This window comes from Planococcus citri, chromosome 5 (genome assembly GCF_950023065.1).
Source record: "Planococcus citri chromosome 5, ihPlaCitr1.1, whole genome shotgun sequence".
NCBI classification, from domain to species: domain Eukaryota; kingdom Metazoa; phylum Arthropoda; class Insecta; order Hemiptera; family Pseudococcidae; genus Planococcus; species Planococcus citri.
The window spans coordinates 23,739,886-23,761,295 of NC_088681.1; the positions used below are offsets into that span (position 1 = coordinate 23,739,886).

General features: G+C 33.2%; 1 protein-coding gene and 2 long non-coding RNA genes across 3 annotated transcripts in view; all 3 read left to right on the top strand.

Moving 5' to 3' along the window:
• Positions 1 to 14,078, top strand: part of LOC135847106 (uncharacterized) — a 135,900-nt gene extending 121,822 nt beyond the window's left edge. Inside the window, exons 4-5 of the long non-coding RNA XR_010559085.1 lie at positions 5,858 to 5,945; positions 12,414 to 14,078. This is a non-coding gene — a long non-coding RNA (uncharacterized LOC135847106). The remainder of the gene's footprint in view (positions 1 to 5,857; positions 5,946 to 12,413) is intronic.
• A 59-nt stretch (positions 14,079 to 14,137) lies between these two features.
• Positions 14,138 to 16,513, top strand: LOC135847107 (uncharacterized). The gene is made up of 5 exons (XR_010559086.1): positions 14,138 to 14,843; positions 14,939 to 15,177; positions 15,264 to 15,416; positions 15,512 to 15,584; positions 16,036 to 16,513. It is a non-coding gene; the product is annotated as an uncharacterized LOC135847107 (long non-coding RNA).
• Positions 16,514 to 17,830: 1,317 nt separating this feature from the next.
• Positions 17,831 to 18,851, top strand: LOC135848216 (uncharacterized). The gene is made up of 4 exons (XM_065368047.1): positions 17,831 to 18,057; positions 18,153 to 18,391; positions 18,478 to 18,632; positions 18,713 to 18,851. Exons 1-4 carry the CDS (start codon positions 17,958 to 17,960, stop codon positions 18,834 to 18,836), a joined length of 618 nt encoding a protein of 205 aa, XP_065224119.1. The 5' UTR covers positions 17,831 to 17,957; the 3' UTR covers positions 18,837 to 18,851.
• The last annotated feature ends 2,559 nt before the right edge of the window (positions 18,852 to 21,410 follow it).

The following is a 21,410-nucleotide window of genomic DNA, read 5'->3' on the forward strand; positions in this document are numbered from 1 at the left end:
AAACTGTGTCAATGGCGTTAAAAGGTGGACGTACGAATAAAATGCGCACTTTTGTAATTGTACGCGTAATTTCTCGGCCAAACTTGTACTCGTAAAATGGATTGGATTGGATGCCGATGACGTCACAACGTCATCGGGCGCGAGCTCGAGTTCGCGCAACCAGAGAAAACAAAATAAACGATTCGACCGCGTTATTTGTACATTACATCAGCATCAGCTGCAGCTGGTGTATAACAGACAATAAAATAATACTTGATAAGAAAGAAATGTATTAGAGTACTAAGATTTTGTCATAGGAGTATGAGTCTGACTGCTGCAGCATTTTTTTCTGCAGATATTCGTCGATGTTTTACAGTTTCTTCAACGGTTAACAGTGGTCAAAAGTCAGATAGCTTCAGATAATTTACTGCAATCTCGGTAATATTCTTTTTTTGAGAAAACCACGATTCTCACCCACCCCCCTCCCTCCCAAAAATAACAAAATACCACATCATTTACCTCATTATTCACTTTTTAAAAAAATCAAAAATACTGACTTTACCATCTTCACTTTTTTTTTCAAATTTGAAATTGAGACAGGCAGTTAGGTATTATGCATTAATTGAGACGTCTTCCTGAGATTCTCCAAAATTTTGATGTTTCAGCTTGAAGGGTCGAATTTTCAACAGCTTAAATTAATTTTCACAAATCTGATTTAAATAAGTTATGGAGAAAATCGAGCTGTCCGGAAGACGTTGAACAAACAACCAAAAACTAATGTAATTCCTCCACAAATTCAGCATTCATCTCAAAAAAATTTCATCTTACACAATTTTGTTTCTTTTTGTAACGATTACTTCTTGGTCGATTTTTCAATATTTTACGAAATATTTGCAATTGATTAATCATTTTCAATAATCCTGTCAACACCAATTAAAGTTTGGAAAATTGCAACAGTTTTGTCGATTTTTCAAGCAATCTTGGAATTATTTAGGTATACCATATTTTGAGGATGATTTTTCAATTTTATTCGATTTACAATAAATTCTTCATTTTTTGAAGAGTTTCTAAAAATTTTGAGACATTTTTTTAGCAAGCATTTCAGCAACTTTTGGACATTTTTTTGTCAATTTTATCACCATTTCCATCAGTTTCTATTGTTAGACAAAGTTATCGGTTGGAAAATCTCGAATTTGAGACTTTTCTCGCCCCCCCCCCTTTAGAATTTGAAAGTATTTAATTCCAGTTTTTAACTCAACCTGGCGGAATTCTATGAAAATGGCCCCAAAAACCAGTATCACTGACAAAGGAGAGGAGGACAAGTTGCCCAATTTGCCCCGGGCCAGTGTTTTCAAGGAAACTTTGTGATCTTCATTTTTATGATAGAAAAATATGCAATCGTTAGTTTTGTTGAACTGAAAACTTTATTTTTGAATAAAAAATGAGAACTTATTTTGTTCCTAACAGGGTGTCTACCAAGTAGTGAAAGTAGTGAAAGAGTAGTGATTTTCATCAATTTTGCTCAAAAGGTAGTGAAAAATGAAAAAAAAGCGGGAAATCCGATTTTCCACTCGAGAAAAATTCTGTAAAAAATGGTTCATTTGTTGACTTTTTTAGAACTTGAATTTCATATTTTTGAAAGCTTTTGCCCTCGCTTCGTTCGAGCTATTTGCTCCTCTTTTTCAATGTAAAAAACTTATAGTTCAAAGTCAATAAATGTTCGAAGTTTCAATCAGAAAAATACTCCCTTACCTCCATAAAAAATACATTTTTTTTTACTTCTTGAGACATGCATTTTTTGAAAGCTTTCTTGGCCTTGCTTCACTCAAGTTCGTTTGATTTTTTTTCAAGTTTGAATTTTAAAAAAAATAATCATTCAAATTTAAAATTTTGAAACAAAAATACTTTATAGACTTCTTCATTCATCATCCAAGAAAACAACGTTTGTATACCCCTCAAAATACTAATTTTCAATAGCTTTTTCGAAAAATTGGTATATTTTTTTCCAAAAGTTCAAATTTTCCATTAATTTTTTTAAATTTTTTTATTTTGAAAAAAAGTTTTTTATTCGCCCAATTTCATTACAGTAACAATAAAATCCTTAAAGGTGAAAATAACATCAAAAATTGAAATGACAAAAATTCTCAACATCCGCTTGCTTGAAAATTTTTTTGGGACGTTTGAAGGCATTGGAAAAGCGAAAAATGTTGATGTAAAATTGTGCCTCGTCCACCCCCTCCTTCTCTTGAAAAATCCCAACTGTTTGAAAAATATCCTGCTCAAATCCTGCTTTTTTATTTTGAAATTTTGTTAGACTAGACACCCTGAAAAATCACTTCTAAAAATTAAAAGAAATTCTTCATCTTTCACGTTTGAAAAAATTTCATTCTCGAAATACTCAGTTGATTTGTTAATTTTTCGAGTTCGCTCATTTTGTATTTTTAACATGCACACATGAGAAATTGTAACAACTTGAATAAATGTAGTAATGGTTATAAAATCATTAAATTGATTTCAAATTGATGAAAACGTGTACTTACTCCAATGTAAAAATAAAAAATACAAAGTTCAAATTTTAAAAAAATGAAAAATCGTTCTTGTGGGAGGGGGAAGGGTTAAAAATATTTTGGAAGGCAGTGATTTTTTTTTGAAAGGTAGTGAAAAAAGTAGTGAAAAGGTGGTGATTTTGGTTCGAAAAATTCCGGTAGGCACTCTGTCTAAACAGTGCAGATAATAGATATGGAAACGTTATTTTTGGGCAGAACCTTCATTTTCTGAAGGAAAGTGGAAACTTTATGGAACAAAAGCTATTCGTAATTCGTATCAATCTTTACTTGTAAAAAATCTCTCGTGAAAAAGTTTTTCGAAAAAAAAACTTCTCTGCGAAAAGAAACCCTCTCTCAAAAAATTTTTTGTTGTAAGTAAAACAAAATTTGTTCTTCGACCTCACTTTTCAAAAATGGAAAAACTTTTTTACAATGAACTTCTCCAATAATTTTTTTTCAAAACAAACAGAATTACAATTTTTAGGGGAAGGGGGTCTTCATGGAGGAAAACTTGTGGGAAAATTCAGTTGTAACCAACTCATTTTTGACCTAAATTTTTGAGAATAAAACGTACACTAGTTTTGGAGAAGGGAGAGGGGGGGTAAAAATTTTCGAGAGGTCATCATTTTTCGACTCAGCGCTCATATTGGCTCTCAGTGGTGCTGTCAAGAACGGCCAGATAATCAAATTTTGAAAAAAAACGAGCTGAGCTCCTCCCCTCCCTTCCGCCTTGAACTCTCCCTATGTTTCTCCTGTAGAATTTGGAGAATGCATCCAGGTATCGTGCTGGAAAAATTCCGTTTAGAGTCCTTGTTCATCGTACCTTTGCCACGTGAATTATGAGCAATGATCTCCTTTCCTTTTAAAAAAATCGGAAGATTAAAAAAAAATCTTGAAGGACATTCGTTCCACTGATCATTAATCCCTTTAAATTTACAAATATGTAGCATTTTGATTCCATATACCTATCTAGATTTACATATTACATAGATTACTATCCAAAGTACCTAATAGTCGTATTATCGATTAATCGATCTTAGATAATCGATACAGAGACGACGAATACGTATGTAAAAAATAAGTTAGCTACCTGCGAAGATGGACGAATAATTTGAATAATTTGATCAAATTTCCATAAAGCCGCCGCCTCCTTCGACGAGTGTGTCGTGTACTCGTATATTAGTCGTAGGTGAACCGGGCTCGGGCAAACGTGCGAAAAGTTTATTCCGCCATTCAAGCGTAATCGTTTGGTAAATTACATAATAAGCGTTGAATTTTTTTTCGGCAATAATGTACAAACACGGTTACGGCCACGGCCATGGCCGCGATATTATCGTAACCGACGATTAATTTGCATTCGTATTCGACAAACTCGAAACGACAAATAAATACCTGCCTGTAACTAGAACTACCTATTGGTGTAATACGCGGCGGCATAAGTACGTGTTGTCGTGTGCCAATTTTTTCACGTTTTCAAGTCGATTTTAGGTGTGCCAAAGTAGCGAATTTTTTCAGCTTTGGAGATTGAGGTACGTCTCTTTTCACTGACTGAATGTGGTTCTAAAGTCCTCTTTGGAGGACGAATTGATGGAAAAGTACTGGAGGGGCGATCAAGTGACAGTTTTTGTTGTGAGCTTGAAATCTTCAATTTGAAATGCCTTTTTCGTAATTTCAGTCACTCTCAAAGCGAATTTTTTTTCAAATTTTTTTGTTCTATTTTGTTCTGCTCTCTTACAAAAAATTTATCTGCTTCCTGACAATTTAGGATTTCAGTTCATTGATTGGGAGGTGGTGAACAAAGTCGAATGATCCTACTGAATTAATTCCTCATTTGTATTCTTTGGAATAACTTTTTAAATGCCAATCAAATTTTTTAAAAAATTCAATTGTTATAAGAATCTTTAGACTGGAGAATTGAGCAAAAAACAAAAAAAAAACGAGTCAGATTGTTTCATTGGTGACAATGTTTATCAACTTTTCCCCAACTGTCTTCCCCACTTGAATCGAATTTTGATGAAAAAAAATTTATAATTTTCAAAAATTCACCAAAAATTGTAAAATGAATTTGAGCTTGTGTTTCAAAATTTTGCCTGATTTTCAGTCTTGCTACGAATTCTTTCTAAAATATCAAGTATCGTATTTCACGTTTCCTGCCCCCTTCTCCTACACTATTGTAAAGAAGTAATAAATCGAAAGCTGCCATGTACATTTGGTATGTTGTGCACGCTATCAGTTTTTTCCTTACGTCATTGACGTGTCTTCGACTCTAGACACAAAAGCTATGAAAAAAATTGTTCTAAAAACTAGGGAAATGGGTTATTTAGTGTTTCGTCCTTGAAATAATGTTGAAAGTAACTCGACTGATTTGGCTTATCAATAATTATGCATGTAGCTGGATTTATTACTCGCTGACTATAGTAAAATACTTATGTATTTTCATTTTTGTTTGTATGTATGGAAAAATGTATTTCTACACTATTGACGAATATAGCGTAATAGATAATATACGATTATACGACTTATGAAGTTACGAGGCACTGGTAAGGTACTGTTTGTGTGCATTTCGTAGGAACAAGATACAGCAAAATGTCCATTTGAACGCCTTCGAAGAACCGGTCACACAAATCTTATGTCAATTGTGTAGGTGAAGGTAGCATATCCTCTTTTCCTTTCCATATATTTTTTTCTCTCGTGAAATGGAACTATGCACGAGCAACTTCGAATGATAATATTCAAACAAAAAAGTGATAACGAATGAATCAATATGTTGGATTTCTTGCCTACACAATAATAAGATTTCGATTACCTACCAGTGAGTACATATAGGTAACGGTGCGTTGGGAATTAAATGAAAAATGAAAATGTAAAACTTCGATAAGTGAACACGAAAGTCAATTTTAGCGATAATTGAGCATTGTAGTCAATTACAATAGAATACAATACGTCTATCTAATACCTACGAGTACATAATGTGTCGAAAATTTTAAATCGTTAATAAAAGATGAAGAAAGAAATCTCGATAAAATGATAAAAAAATTCCAACTGTCGAGTAAACTCGTTGGTGAAAAGGCAATTAACCCTAATTACTTCTGCTTTGAGAAGTGGTATTGGTTTCGGTAAATTTTTGAAAATTCTTCGACTCGATCGGTGTAATTAGGTATCAGGTTTACGAATTGGAACAAACTACTTATATCGTAATATTTTTGTAATGTATTAGTAGGATTATTACTTATTTTACGTAGGCAACCTACGCAATAATTAGGTGGGCTAGAGTAGTTTTTTTTCAATTTGGAATAATGGTTTCTCATTTTCGAATATTCGATGTGTTTCAGATTTGGTGATCTGTGAAGTAGAAGTCTTCAATTTGCGGTGGATTTGTTGGGAGATTTTCTGTAATCTGAAATCAGACTAATTTTAGCAGTAAGTAATGAAGAAATTGTTATTTTTTAATTATGATATCTCTTCAAGTAGAAAAAAGATTGAAGTTCGATGATGATTGCAGTTGAATAAGGTTTTTGTGTTTGAGATTGATGGAAAAGAGAATGTTCAATCGAAGGGCGGACAATTGGAAATCTCACAGTTACCTGACAGCATAAGTATAAAAATCGAAATTTTTGTAATTTTTTAAAATGGATTTTCAAAAATTTGAGATCAGAGACGAGATTTAAGCTTCCAGATCTACCTAGAATTTAAATTCATGTTTTACCCTAACCTGGTCAATAATCAGCTTTAATATCATTTTGAGGAGTCTCTCGATATCCTGTTCACTTCGAAAAATTGTTAGAAGGGACTGATTTTTGGGGGGGGGGGGTGATGTTGAAGATGATGGTAAAGTTGAATAAAATGCTCGCAATCAGTAAAAATGATATGGAATTTTCCTCAATTTCTCAGGATGGGACGAGGTGGTTCGACAATTTTCTTAACGAGAGATGAAAGTGATGAAAAAAATGGTAATTTTGAAAAATTAAAAATGTGTACAAAGTAAAATACTTGCTTCAGTTGTTCAGTTTTTGAAGAAAGGATTCCACTGTTTACGAATGGGGAGCATGTCAAATAATATTTCCTTTTATGTATTTACGAGGCAGATATCCCAACCGTCAGAATAATTTTTGAATTAGATGCATCACCAGTCAACATTTCAAGTGCTCAAGTGCATTTTTCGAATTTTTGACGAATTTTTGAAAATCAAAGAGGGTCAAAAATGGAGAAGAATCAAAATTCTACCAAACCTAGAAAGGCGACTTCCGAATCCATTGGAAACAGTTTTGAACCGTTTTTAACCAGTTCTGAAGCTTCTAGCAAATTTTCAAAGTTGAAATTTTCGCAACATTTTTTTGAAGAATTTTCAATAATTTCAAAATTTTGAACCTCGAGTGATGAAAGGGAAGAGTTATGAGTTTTGAAATTTTCATCGCCATTTTTTGACCACATTTTATGTACTCTCCAGGAGGACAATTCAATTTTTTACTCTTGAGATATTTTTATTTATTTTTGACCACAGTTTTTCTCCCAATTTTTTCTGGAAAATGTGAACTTTTAGGAATCAATAACACATTTTAAAATCTCATTCTAATTTTTGTCATGTAGCATTTCCATTGCTAAAAAAATTAACCGAATTGAGAAACGCCCTTTCGGCCCTTTCTGAAAGGAAAATGTCGAGGCAGGGATAGATATTTAGGAGCCAAAAACACTATAGGAGGAGGTGAGTGCAATTCTCAAGGAACTGGAATCTTCATAGGTATTTATTACTTACAAAAAATCGAGGAAATGAGCTCTTACGAAGCAGATAAATTTTTTTATCTTCAATAAATTTACCTCATCTTATCTACCTGCAGCCTTTTCATCAAAAATCATTCCATGTATGCTCTCATCATTTCAATCTGTGTTGAAATTAAGTCCTGATTTTTGAATTCGAACTCAAATCCTCAAAAAAAAAAGGTTCTAGGATCATGAAGATAAATCCAAAAAATTTAGATTTCATATCCTTTCTCTCTACTTTTCTCCCCTTTTTCCTCCCTTCCAACTTTTCAAATTAAAATTTTCTGTGAATTTCTGGTTTACACTCGAGTTCATCTTTCAATTTAATTCTCAAAAATTGTTGCTTCAATTATTTATCTCAAACTCCAATCTTTTTACTGTGTAGACAAAAAAGATGCCTTGTTGTTAGGCAATTTCTTCAACGCGAATGTGTTGCGTATGCTTATCAACGTATCCATCTGAAAAAGAAGACAAGACATTGATAACTCGATGCTGTAATGAGGACATTAGCGTCGACCCGATGAGCAAAAGCAGAAAAAAGTGCTCCCAAAGCACGAATGAATTTCGCTAACCGAATTATCGTAACGTTGATGAATTATTTTAAGAAAAGTCGTTTGTCCTTGATTTACTAATACGAATCGAATAGACCTAATACAAAATCTACTTACCTATACCAGTTTACGTTACGAGTAGGTAATAGCGAAAAATAATTTTCATTTCGTTCGATAGCTATCGTACCCGATTCGGGGGCAGGTTTTTTTGTACTTCTTTCTTTCTTTCGTTGCGGCGCGGCTGCTGTTTGTTTGTTTGTTTGTTTTGTTTTTTTTTTCTTTTTTAGCAAAAGTAATCAGTCTACTACCACTTTCACCGGCGCGGCGCGTTGTATAGAAATACTCGTACATTTATTCGAACACGTTGTGCGACCTAAAAACTACTTCAATTTATTATTATAGTATACCTACCGTATACCGCTGCTCGCCCTAATCGCGAGTATGCTACGTAAACGATGTACGAGTATTCGGCGATAATTTTCGCCTATGTCATATCAAGTTCACTGTTAATAGCTGCATATTAGGTACTCGAAACAAAAGAAAACGAAATTTTGTTACGTATTTTGACCCAGCTTGGCCAGGCTTGAGAAACAACATTTCGGTGTGCCTGCCTACTGTCTACTTCTACATATAGGTATGTAGATTGGATCGATCGAATTCCTATATACATATGAACGAACGAGTTGGCGGGGTATCTATTTCGTTGGAGGAGGAATGGTGAAGTATTGCGAATGACCGAGTTAGCATTTTTGTGCAGTAGTGCAGTAATTTTAGATTTCGAGCCCCACCTCCTGAATCATACGTAGGGTATTTTTGTGCACAAAAAAAAACCCTTCGGAGCCGAAAAAGTGTTGCCCACTCTCCCTCCCCTCTCCCGCCCCGTATGTAAAAAAATCTGTATTTTCACCTCAAAAAAAAACTATTTATATCCCCATTTTGGTCAAAAATTTTGAAATTTTTGTAGTGTATTAAGAGTTTGATGAACAAATCCCAAACTATTTTATATTCTAACCAGAAAGCCCAAAATAAAATTTCATACTGCCAACACTACAATCCTAAAAGCGTTTTAGGCCAGATTATTTTCGCCAAAATGTTCACCTCAAGTTGTAAAATTTTTTTGAAAATTTTTGAAATGGAGGGCCAAGGACAAAATCAACTTTTTGAAGGAATTTTCATAAATTTTCAAGCACATGAAATGTATCAAACCCCTCTCCCTTCTCCCCTCACCATCTTCTCATTAATTTTATTGATGAATCGCAAAAATTAAGTTATTTCATCAACTTTACTGCACTTTTCCATCCATTCAAAATCCCCCTTAAACTACAGAAAACGAAAAACTAAATCTCGATGAACATATTTTTTGTGGTTAGTTTGATCTAATTTCAAAATTCATATTTTTTTCCCACTCAATTATACGTAGTGTGAGAAAAAATTCTAGCAAGTAAAGTGAATTTGAGCAGTTTGGTTGAAATGATTTTACGAATCGAGCGTTTAGTTTTTTCGTGAGATAAATTTCTAATGATGAAAATGTGCGATAAAGTTGATGAGAAATCGTAATTTTTGTGATAATCCAGCTTTCTTGAATTTTGAATTCAATAGCTCAATCAGGTCCAGAAACTCAAATCGCAACTTTTTGGGCAGATATCGAGATACATGCTCAGGTTGTACCTACCTACTGTCCAAAAAAATGTCAGAAAACCACGATTTTTTCAAAAATGATTCTACTTCCAACATTTTTCTGGTCAGTCTCCCATTCAAAATAAATTTTTTCGTCAATTGTAGATAAAATCCAGAATAGAAAATGAATGTTAAACTGGGGGGGGGGGGGGATATTTAACACTGCACGTCTTAAATCAGCTGTTAGATATTTTCTATATTTCGAATACTCGAAAACGGATTGAAATACGCTCGAAAAGTTGTTTTTTTTTTCATTTTTAATCCTGACTTGCCACTTTTTTTGGTTTCTAATTTTTTTTTGAAAAATACTAAAAATACTATGGCTTGATAGGTCAAGGATGAACCAAAACTAACAAGGGAACCTCTTGAGGTGTCACACTCCGATTTGAACGGGACTACGATTTTTGGAAAAAGCATAGTCTAAAACCCCCAAAACCAAATTTTCAGCTGCCCAAGATCATTTTTCGATTTTTGGCGAATTTTTGAAAATTCAAAATTGACTGTTTTTGGCGATTTAGGTTTTTCTTTTTTTTAAAAAGTACGTACTTGATCAATAAAAATGGTCAAGATAAGTCCCAAGACTAATATTAATTACCCAAATCCAAATTTCACCATTTCTAGCCATTCTGGAGCCTCCAGCGCGATTTTTAAATTTCTCCAGAATTTTGAATTTGCTCCAGAAGGCGTGAATATGAAGTTAGGCAGCTAAAAATCGAGTTGTATATTACATTCGACCTGTTTAACGAGTTAATCCACATTTGAGCAGATTTTGAGAGTGACACCTCAACAGTGGTTTTTTGAGGTGTCACTCTCGCTCCAAAACGGCTGGAAACGGTAGAATTTGCGCTCCAGGGGTTAGTTCTTGAAGAAACACAGCAATTCGCGCAAATTTCCAAAATTTCCTCACAAACGGTTACCTTTTGATTTTTTTGATTTTTTAATTTTGAAAAAAGTTGGTCAAAAAACTATTTTTGAGGTGTCACTCCCAATATCGACTCAAATTGAGATAAACTCGTTAAACAGGTCGAGTATAATACACAATCCGATTTTTAGCTGGCCAACTTTATACTCACGCCTTCTGGAGCAAATTCTAAATTCTGGAGAAATTGAAAAATCGTGCTGGAGGCTCCTGAATGACTGGAAATTGTGAAATTTTGATCGGAGGGGAGGGGGGGGTAGTTACGAACAAAATATAGCGATTCGCGCAAATTTCAAAAATTTCCTCACAAACGGTTATCTATTGATTTTTTGGATTTTTTAATTTTGAAAAAAGCTGGTCAAAAAGCCACTTTTGAGATGTCACCCTCAAAATCGGCTCAAATGTAGATAATCTTGTTAAACAAGTCGACTGTAATATACAACTCGATTTTTAGCTGCCCAACTTCATATTCACGCCTTCTGGAGCAAATTCAAAATTCTGGAGAAATTGAAAAATAGCGCTGGAGGCTCCAGAATGGCTAGAAATGGTGAAATTTGGATTTGGGTAATTAATATTAGTCTTGGGACTTATTTTGACCATTTTTATTGATCAAGTAGGTACGTACCGTACTACTTTTTTCTTAGAAAAAGCATAAATCGCCAAAAACAGTCAATTTTGAATTTTCAAAAATTCGCCAAAAATCGAAAAATGATCTTGGGCAGCTGAAAATTTGGTTTTGGGGGTTTTAGACTATGCTCTTTCCAAAAATCGCGGTCCCGTTCAAATCGGAGTGTGACATCTCAAGAGATTCCCTTGTAAGGAGTCCAATAATGTTGAGAGTTTTTCTTTTCCAATACTATAGCTTGAGGTCGACATTTTGACCGTTAAATTTATTATTATTTTTATTTTTTGAGCCAGAAGACGATGTTAAAAAAATTGAAAAAAAATCAAGAATTGGCCCACAGTCTCTTTACATACCACAGAAATTCCGAAATTGCTAGTCAATGTGCTGATAAATGAGAATTTTTTGCATGAAAATTCGATTTTTTTCGCGTTGGAGGGAATGAGGGGGGCCACAGGATGTCAGCTAAGTCGTGAAAAAATCACGAAAAAATGAAGTTTCTAATTTGTTGCTATTTCTTCAGAGCCGAGTATGTACATATTTCATATATTTTTTTATGTCATATGGGAACTATTGAAAGTTGCCCGAACACTCCCTGAAAAAAAAGTGCGAACTTTATTTAAAAACCAGTTTTTTTTTCGTTAAAAATGGGGAGGGGTACTTAGAGCTAGGGCTTTTATGCTTTGCACAATTTTTTCTATGAACTAAAGAAGGTGTATATTTATGATGAGATCTCCGCGAATCTTAAAATTTTTTGCTGACGAATGAGCCCAATATCATTTTGCATATTTCAGACCAAATTGCATATTTTAGAGAGAAAACCTGCATGTTTCTGTATAATTTGAGCTTTTTCTGGTACTTTTTTTAAGCGTATTTATGGTAATTTGCAAAATTTGAAATTTTCCAGACTTTATTTTTGTTCAAAAAATCTCAATCAAATAAAACATGGTGAAGAAGAGAAACAGTGAAAATTGACTAGAAAATTGTAAAATTTCAAAACAATTCGTACTACGAAGTTTATGTAAAATTTTTTTAAAAAGTTTGTATTACGTAACACTCTTAACGTTTATAGTTCTCTTTGTAAACTATTCCTGTCTTTTATCGGCATGACTCAGTAAAAAATCCAATTCATCAGAAAACTTCCAACATGAAGTAGATACATATATATTTTTATTACGATTTGATAGCTTTTTAAGTAAATGGGTACCTTACTTCCATATTTTTCCACTCGAATAATTTACATATAAATCTACTTAGCTAAATCATCGTATACCTAATACGAGTAATACGTACTTAGGCTACTTACCTCTTACTAAAAGTTGATATTATGTATCTGAACAACTGTGCATTATTTTTCACAGACGCAAAGGAAAGTACCTACCTACTCGTTGAATACCTACATCCTGATCTCATTCCATACAATTCTCTTGCGCTTTAAAATCGGCAAATTATACCCAATCATCAACAATGACGTGCGGCACGTGTTTCGCAGTTTGCTGCGTTCTAGCTACAGTATTTATCAAACTCAGCCTTTACGCCATACGTGGAACATTAATCCTTTTGAAGTTGATATGGAAAACGTGTTGCTGTTCTTGTATCGTTGTACCCGTCGTAGCAGCCGTACGATACGTTTGCAAATGTATATTTGAAGTAACCCTGATTGTTATTAATACAATTTGCGAAACATGCGGATGTGCTAAGCTGGGAGGTTCGCATATTGTAGATGCTTTACAAGATTGCGCATGTTGCGCCGTTTTGAGTCATTTTTTGGAGATTTTCATCGCGTTTGTGATCAGTGTTTCCTACATTGTGGGTCAAGCTATCATGTACTCGGTTAACTATGCGATTGCTTATTTGGAAACGGAAACGGCTCAGGACAGAGCTGCTCCCGCTGTTTCGTAAAATTTTACGCTGATTTGTTTAGCTGTGAGATAATTTAGAATAATATGGGCTCTAGGATAACAAAAATTGGGTAGAATAAGTAGGTAATCAAAATTTGAGTTTTTTTTTTCAATAACTCGATTTAGAACGAGAAATTCAATATTACAGAATACAGAACCAAGATTTGCTTTCAAGTTTAATCAATATTATTAAATGCTATGTTTATTCTACGCGATGCTGTTATTTTAGTTACTTTTCACACTGTATTAAGTATAGATAGGTACTTAATGTGTAGATAATGCAAAATAATTTCACTTGTGGAAAGTTACCCTAGAGTTGTAAAATAATTTTAGTCCAAAAAGTACTAGTTTGACAGATGAACGAATCATTTGCATTTCAGCAATTGAAATGTTGTTTTAATGATTTGCTTTGTTTATTAAAATACAAAATATAGGGCGTCTTAAGGCTCATTTATAATGGTAATAGAAATTCACAAAAAAAAATAAATGAAAAAGTTAAATCTATGGTTTTTAATAAGAGAATTTCAATTACCATTATAAATGTTACTATTGAAAACCACAGATTCAACTTTTTCATTTATTTTTTTCATGAATTTCTATTACCATTATAAAAGAGCCTTTATAATAGAATGACTCCCTTTCCCTAGTAAAACATGGGCGAATCTCAATTTCATGTTTGAATGTTTGCCTAGTTTTAGATTTGAAGGGGCCCAGTTATACGTCTTAAACTATCATATGTATAACAAGTAAAATTGGCATAATCATAATTACCAAAGATATTTTTATAGAATAGCAGATTATTTTTTAGGATTAGAGATATTTTCTCAAAAATACTTAATGGTAATATTTCAGTTATTGCTCTCGTATTTCGATACGTAAAGTCGTATTTCATCTTATACATTTACTCGTACTTATCTCTTTATGGTAGGTACTAGGTACCTATCTTATTTTTGTGATTCGAATTATTTTTTGTTGCTAGATTATGATTATAAATTAATAGGATTAATTGAAATTTTAAATAAATGCGATTTTGCGAATTCAAATTCCGTTAAAAATGTTAATGTATTCAGGATCAGTAGTTATAAAAATGATGAAAGCGAATAAAAGTTGACAAAACATGCAAAATTTTTTTTCAATACAAAAATAGTTCAAATGACTGAAAAAATGTTGTAAATTATGAAAAATTGAACGAATATTATTGAAAACAAAAAAATCAATTATTGTAAAAATTGTAGGAATTGTGGTAAAAAGGATATAAAATTCGCGTTGAAAGTAATCATTGAAAATATTCATTAAAAATTACTAAAAAATTCATGTAGGTACCTATTTCATATCAGCAAAATTGATCGAAAAATGCCCGTTAATACGTGGTAACTTACTATTAGGTCAAATGAGAAAACAAAAGGAATTTGAGAACAGTTGAGAATTGATAAGACATCCGATAATTTTGAGCTCAAAATACCGAATAATTAATTCAGAAACAGTTTCTGATTCTGATTTCTCATTTTGGTTGAACTGGTTTCAACTTTCAACCAATGAGAAATGTTAAAATTTGAACGTATTTATACTGAAATTACCTCGTAATTCTTTCGTTTATAAATAAAATATGGCGATGCGGACGACCGCTTCAACATTGCATGACGTCACTGTCGACAGTGTGTATTTTCATCTTGGGGAAGCTTATTTTGCTCATTATAGTCATTTTGGAGCAGTCGTGAGTACATACTGTATTTACAACATTACATTTTCAGTGAATGTCTCATTTTCATCGTTCAATGTACATTGAAATAATGTACCCGAGTAGAAAAAGAATAAAGTTAACGAAATCGAAGCGTGATTCCAAGTCTAGTTTTAAAAGCGCAGCTGTTGTTCAATGTCACTCCGATTCTGGTAACTACACGTACCTACACAATATTTATACCTTTTAATAATTTGAATGCATTCGTTCATAATACCTAAGGTGTTTTGCATTTCTGTTGGAACAGATTCGGATGTTGAAACATACTACATGGTTTATACAGAACTGCTAAAAACTATGCAAGTCGCTAATTCCAAAAAAGCCCTTTCCAAAGAAGAAAAAATTACGGCTATCCTTGGATATTACATGGAGCGTGAAAAATTCACGCGTATTGAACCGAATAAATATCATCTTTATGTTGTGGATATTAAGGAGCCTTTTACGTTTGAAGTTAAGATGACTGATGCCGACACGGCACAAATTAAAGTGAGCGATTTTGTTCATCTGTAATTCGATAGATTGAATTATGTAGATAGGTATGGTACTCATGTAAGTGATGCTTTTCTTTTCAGCGACTCCCTCATCCTGATACTAAACATCGGGTGAATTCGAGTTGTTTATCATTTACGTACAAAACTCCCATCACTCAAAGAAAAAAGTACTAGGAGAGACTTGCAGATTCTTGAAAGCCAAGTTAGAGAGCTTCACAATGCATTTAAAATAACGTAAGGAATATACTTATTGTTATGTATAGTTTCCACTTTTTAAAGAAAGTTTATGGAATACTTAGTTCTTAATTATTATATTTGTATTTTTACAGATGGGAATCGATCTCCGTTGATGGAGCGTATTCTACTTCCGAGCTGGACTCGGACAAAGATCTACCTGAATAGGTAAAATAATACAAGCCATTTTAGAATAGAAAGATAAAACGATTAAAGTTCTCAAATGAGATTGTACAATACTATTGAAGATAACTGATGTGAATGTGAAAGAGTTTTGTATCAATGAGATTTGAATTCACAAGTTTTTTCAACTAGAAATTCGAGTTATAGAGGCAAAACATTGGAAACGTTCGACTTACAGAGGGTTATATATTACCACAAATTTTAATTCAAGTTATCAAAGGTTTCAAACTTTTTATTTCAAGATAAAGAAGTGAATTTTACATTGAGTCTTATAGGGAATTGAAGGGAAACAGTCTTTGCTTCGAGTTACTGGAGTTTGAGTTATCGAGACTCCACTCGTATTTTGTTATCTTGGTAGTACCTACCTACTAAGAATTTAAAATCACCGTATTAATGTAATTCAGATCTGTGTTCATTAGCATTATGATTGTTTCAGAAATGCTGACTTCTCTGGTTGTACAACTACACTTCACTCAACTAGTGGCAGGGTAATCTAATTATTTGCTGATGCTGCGATATCTTGGTTTAGTCGACATCAAGAGCTAGTTGCTGATTCTATACATGTGAATCTGAGATCATGGTTGCAAATGCGATGTCAAAAGAAGTTGTTTGGACTTCATGTTTATTCATTGAACAGAAGTGATAAATTTTGAATAAAAATCCAATTTTGTACATTGATAGTGATGCTGAAAAAAGAATTTTTGAAAATAATGAACTTCATTCGAGAACAAAACATATTCAACAAAAGCATTAGTTTATTTGTGAATGCACTAAAGATGAAATGTTGAATGTATGTAATGTACCTAGTTCACATAGATATAGTCAGTAATTTACCTGATGTTTTTACAAAACCTTTACCATGATTGTGAAATGTTTTAATATCCTTTGATCAAAATTAGGATTATTATAATTATCAAGGAAAAAGTTTTGAATTTTCAATAATTAAAAAAATTGTTCATCATTGCGTTGCATTTATTGTTGGCTACTTACCTACTTGATGTTCATTTTTCTCTATTGCACTCCAATGTTTATCCAGGGACCTTTCATCAGCCAATCAGAAACAAGGTGACACTAGCATGGCGCACCTCTGTTAAGTTCCTACATATTATGTCGTCGTACTTCATTCTGTTTGTATTCGTTTTTTGAGAACAATGTACATAACATTTTTCAAATACTTACATAATAAAATTGTTTATTTCGCAAATAATTTATCAAAAAATAGATATCTATGAAGACGCATGAAAAGGGCCAACATTTGATGAAAAGTCTAGAAATTTGAGTAAAATTGTGCAGAAGTTATCTAAAAAATTAAAAATTAATCGAATATTCTTGAGAATTGTTCATGTTGCTGTCTCGAAGTACTCAACTTCAGCGGCGCTTACCTCCAAAGCGATGATACATTGATCAAAACTGATTTCACAGTTCGAAAGAGCATTGCATTTTGAGTTTTTCAAGTATTTTGAAATTTTCAAAAGTTGAAATTTGAACTTCCAAATTGATAGTTCAAATTTCAAAATGGTGCTGTAAGCGGGAGCTACCATCTAAGATTCTGAAAAAATTTCCATAGGTGTACCTTTTGATGCTTCTTCGAAATATTCAATTTTCGAAATGGGATCTTTTAATGGAAGAGGAGCACCCCTTCCACTAAAATTGGGGCAAAACTTTCAAAAAAAAACTGGGGCATGTGATATATTGAATGCTTTCTGATTGGACCACATTACCTATTTGTTGAAATTTTACCTTAAGGTCAATTTGAAAAAATAAGGCTATATTTGTGTTCAGTGATATCGAAAACATGCTACCTATTTCATGTGTCACGCTAACAAAACACTTTTTTCAACTTTTACCCCATTTGGTGAGGTGTTGGGGGCCGTGGATGAGGCCCAATCAAAAATCTGCAAAATTAATCAAAAAATTCCGTTGAAACCTCATATTAGGTGAAATGAGAAAAAAAGCAATTGAAAACAGTTGAGAATTGATCATTATAATTATTCTTGAGAGGGCTAGCCATACGATCCTTACAACCAACTTTAAGGGTTAATTTTATGTTCATCAAATAGCCAGCTGGTATAGCGTTCCGTTCCGTTGAAGGCCAAGCCTGTGACATGATAGTCACGGTCCCAGGTTCTTTATCGCGAGCAGGTATAACTGGGAATACTCCGTATATCCACTTTGGCCAAAACCTGAGTTTTCTATTTTCTATGTTTTGGTTCTTTCCTGGTTCGAGCTCTGCTTCTTATCATCGCTATGTTTAGGGTTAGGACTGACTAGTCACTAGTCAGTAAATAATCGAACTTTGTTAAGTACATAAAATTTCAGTGAATGTCTCATTTTCATTGTTCAACGTAAATCGAAATAATGTACCCGAGTAGAAAAAGAATAAAATTAACGAAATCGAAGCGTGATTCCAAGTCTAGTTTTAAAAACGCAGCTGTTGGTCAATGTAACTCCGATTCTGGTAAGTTACGCATGCACAATATGTATTTATTACCTTGTAATAATTTGATTGTATCCGATCATAATAATAAGTGTATTGCATTTCTGTTGGAGCAGATTCGGATGTTGATACGTACAAAATGGCTTATAGAGAACTGCTAAAAACTATGCAGGACGCTAATTCTAAAAAATCCCTTTCCGAAGAAGAGAAAATGACTGCTATCGTTCAATATTACATGGATCGTGAAAAATTCACACTTATTGAACCGGATAAATATCACCTTTATGTCGTGGGCTTTAAGGAACCATTTACATTCGTAGTCAAGATTATGGCTGAAGACACAGTACTAATTAAAGTGAGTTATTTTTTAACGTTCATTCGCAATTCGATAGATTGAATTAGGTGGGTACCTACTCATGTAAGTGATGATTTTCTTTTCAGCGGTTACTTCATCCTGATACTACTTGTAAACATAAGATGAAATCTGGTTGTTATTCATTCACGAAATTCCCCTCACTCAAAGAAAAAAACACCGGGAGAGATTTGCAGATTCTCGATTGCGAAGTTAAAGGCCTACATGATGGATTTAAAATCACGTGAGGAACATGTTATGTAGTTTCCACTTTTTAAGGAAAAGTTTATGGGATAGTTTTTAATTAGGTACTTGTATTTACAGATGGGAATCGATCTCCGTTGATGGATCGGGTTCTTCTTCCGAGCTGGACTCGGACGAAGAAGATCTCCCTGAAATACCAATTGAATTGTCATTATTTTTCTCTATCAACTCTTTTGAAAAATAAACCATAAACTATCAATTTTTTTGTCGATATTTTGACCTATTGAATCTGAAAAAATGGCTGCTCAGCCTTCACGTTCACAAATAGACAATTTCAATGAAACGTGAATATGATTGGCTGATAGCGTTATCAATGAAATTTTTGGCCTTAAATTAGCATTACATTAAATGGAGAATTTAAAATCTGTTGAGGAATAAGGGAAACGCTTGTCAAATTCGGATTTTGCGTCAAAAAACACCATAAAATCGTACAAGCTTTCCCCTTATTTTTGTATACGTAGTTTTACATCGCAGTTGCTATATCTACAAAATTAGATGGATCAAAAACCAAATTTGTCAATGCTTAAGGTCAACTTCTGCTTTCAGGCTATCGATTAGGTTTTCTTTCACCACTTGTTCAGCATATAGGCAACCCAAACAGCTGCAATCGACGAATATTAGTACAGGTAGTAATTGAAAGGGAAATATTTGAACGATTACTATTCATTCAAAATTAACAACAACAAAGCATGATAAAAGCGAAGTATTGGTACTAGATAAACTAGAAGTATTGTACCATTCTTCAGGCTAAATGAGTAAATGGCATAAGCTTTTTTCCATGTTTCAGAATGGAAAAACGAATCTTTTTATAAAAAATTAAAAACATGAAATAAAAAATGAATTTCAGTAAAAACTGAAAACTGGTGATAAGTGATAATTTGTATTTGTCACAAATGGAAGATTTTTTTCAAGGTCAAAGAATAAAACAAAAAAGAAAAAAAAGCTGAGAAACGTAAAAATGATTTTTTGGTCTATTTCGAGAATTGGAAGTCTCTGCACTTTGTTTTGTTCCATCTCATTGCATTTTTCAAAATGCATTTCAAGGTCATTGTTGAGGTCTAAACTTTTTGTGAAAATTCTGAGTCATTGCTCTCCAGCATCTCCGCAGGCTAATCTGATGAAAACAGCCTAAGATTATTTGAAACTTCTGAAAGATGCACGGGATTTTTAGAGGTATTTGAAGTTTTTTTTTCACTTACAATAATTTATTTTAATTATTTTGGCAAAAAAACAGGTTTATAAATTTTGACAATGATTTGGCAAAAAACAAGAGTTCTTGAAATAATTTCGCAAAAGCAAGAATTTTTAGCAATTTTGGTAACAAGATTTTTTGAATATTTTGGCAGAAAGCGGGAGTTTATTTTTTTGGCAATTTTCACAAAAGGTGGGAGTTTTTTATAATTTTGACAAAAAAAGAACTTCTTTACAATTTTGACCTGAACGAGATTTTTTTGACAATTTAGGAAAAAACAGCAAACAAAGTTTTTTGGTCACTTCTGCAAAAAATATTAGGATTATTTTAACGACATCAAAGAAAAGGTATTTTTTGACAATTTTGGCAAAAAACAAGACTTTTTTGGCAATTTTAACAAAAGTTGGGATTTTGTTATGATTTTTAAAAAAAAGAAACTTCTGTACATATTTGGCAAAAATGAGACCTTTTTTGACGATTACTCTGGAGTCTGGTCTGGTGATAAGATTTTTTGAACATTTTAGCAAAAAACAGGTGCTTTTTTGGTAATTTTTCAAAAAAGTAAGTTTTTTTGATAATTTTGGCAAAAATAAGAATTGTTGAAATGTTGGCCATCAACAGCGTTTTTTGTTCATTTTTACAAAAAATATTAGGACTTTTTTGATAACGTCACAAGAAAACTTATATTTTGACGATTATGGCCTATAACAGTGCTTTTTTGACAGTTTCGACAAAAGTTGGTATTTTTTTATAATTTTGACAAAAACGAGACTTTTTGAAAATGTTGGCAATTTCGCAGTAGCGATTTTTCGCCCCATGTTTCGCATATTACGCATAATTTTGCAACAAAAAAAAATGCATGAAACGCGTATTTTTCAGGGTTTTTTGCAAATATGAGCTTTTTGCAGACAAAATTTTAATTTTATGGATTGGTAGGAAGAAAGTTTGAGAAAACAGTTTTTGTGCACAACTTTTCAATCCGGAGCTGTGGCGGTTGAAAGTTTTCTTCTGTCGATTTTACCCCCACCACTATGATAAAATTTTTTGAAAAAAATCGTGTTTAAGGTCCCATTGCTTCCCCCTACACACATTCCACGTGCTACCAGAATTTTCTCCCCACTACTCATGAATATCGATTTTTCCCGCAAAAAACGCGTTTTTGGGCCATATTGTCGGGGAGGGGGGGGTTGAGGGGCGGAAATCCCGCTCGAAAATTTTTTTGAAGGTACTCAACAATAATTCATCAGAATTTTCCAAATCTGGGAACAGGGCCATTTTGCTTATTTTATGTACCAGTACCTACCTTGGATGTGAAATTGGAGAATTCTGGAAATTTTGAAATGTCTCTGCACTTCCCCATTAGGTGTCACGTGTGCGAGGGGGGGGGGGGTTGAAGCTACTTTCGACATTTCCTCATCATCGCAAATCAATATAATCACAAGACGTTATTTTTTTCTGCATAGACGTTAATATTTTTGCATAGTTTTTGTTATTTACGGCGCAATCCACCGCGCACCTCTCCTCATCGTTACTGTTACCTGAGATGTTTTCTCGCGACTGGCGTCT

Bases quoted from the DNA above. Each gene is read 5' to 3' on its own strand.
- LOC135848216 (XM_065368047.1), top strand. From the start codon at position 17,958: ATGTACCCGAGTAGAAAAAGAATAAAATTAACGAAATCGAAGCGTGAT. The intron at 18,392-18,477 runs GTGAGTTATTTT...TTTTCTTTTCAG, and splicing joins AAGACACAGTACTAATTAAA to CGGTTACTTCATCCTGATAC. The intron at 18,633-18,712 runs GTGAGGAACATG...TTGTATTTACAG, and splicing joins CATGATGGATTTAAAATCAC to ATGGGAATCGATCTCCGTTG.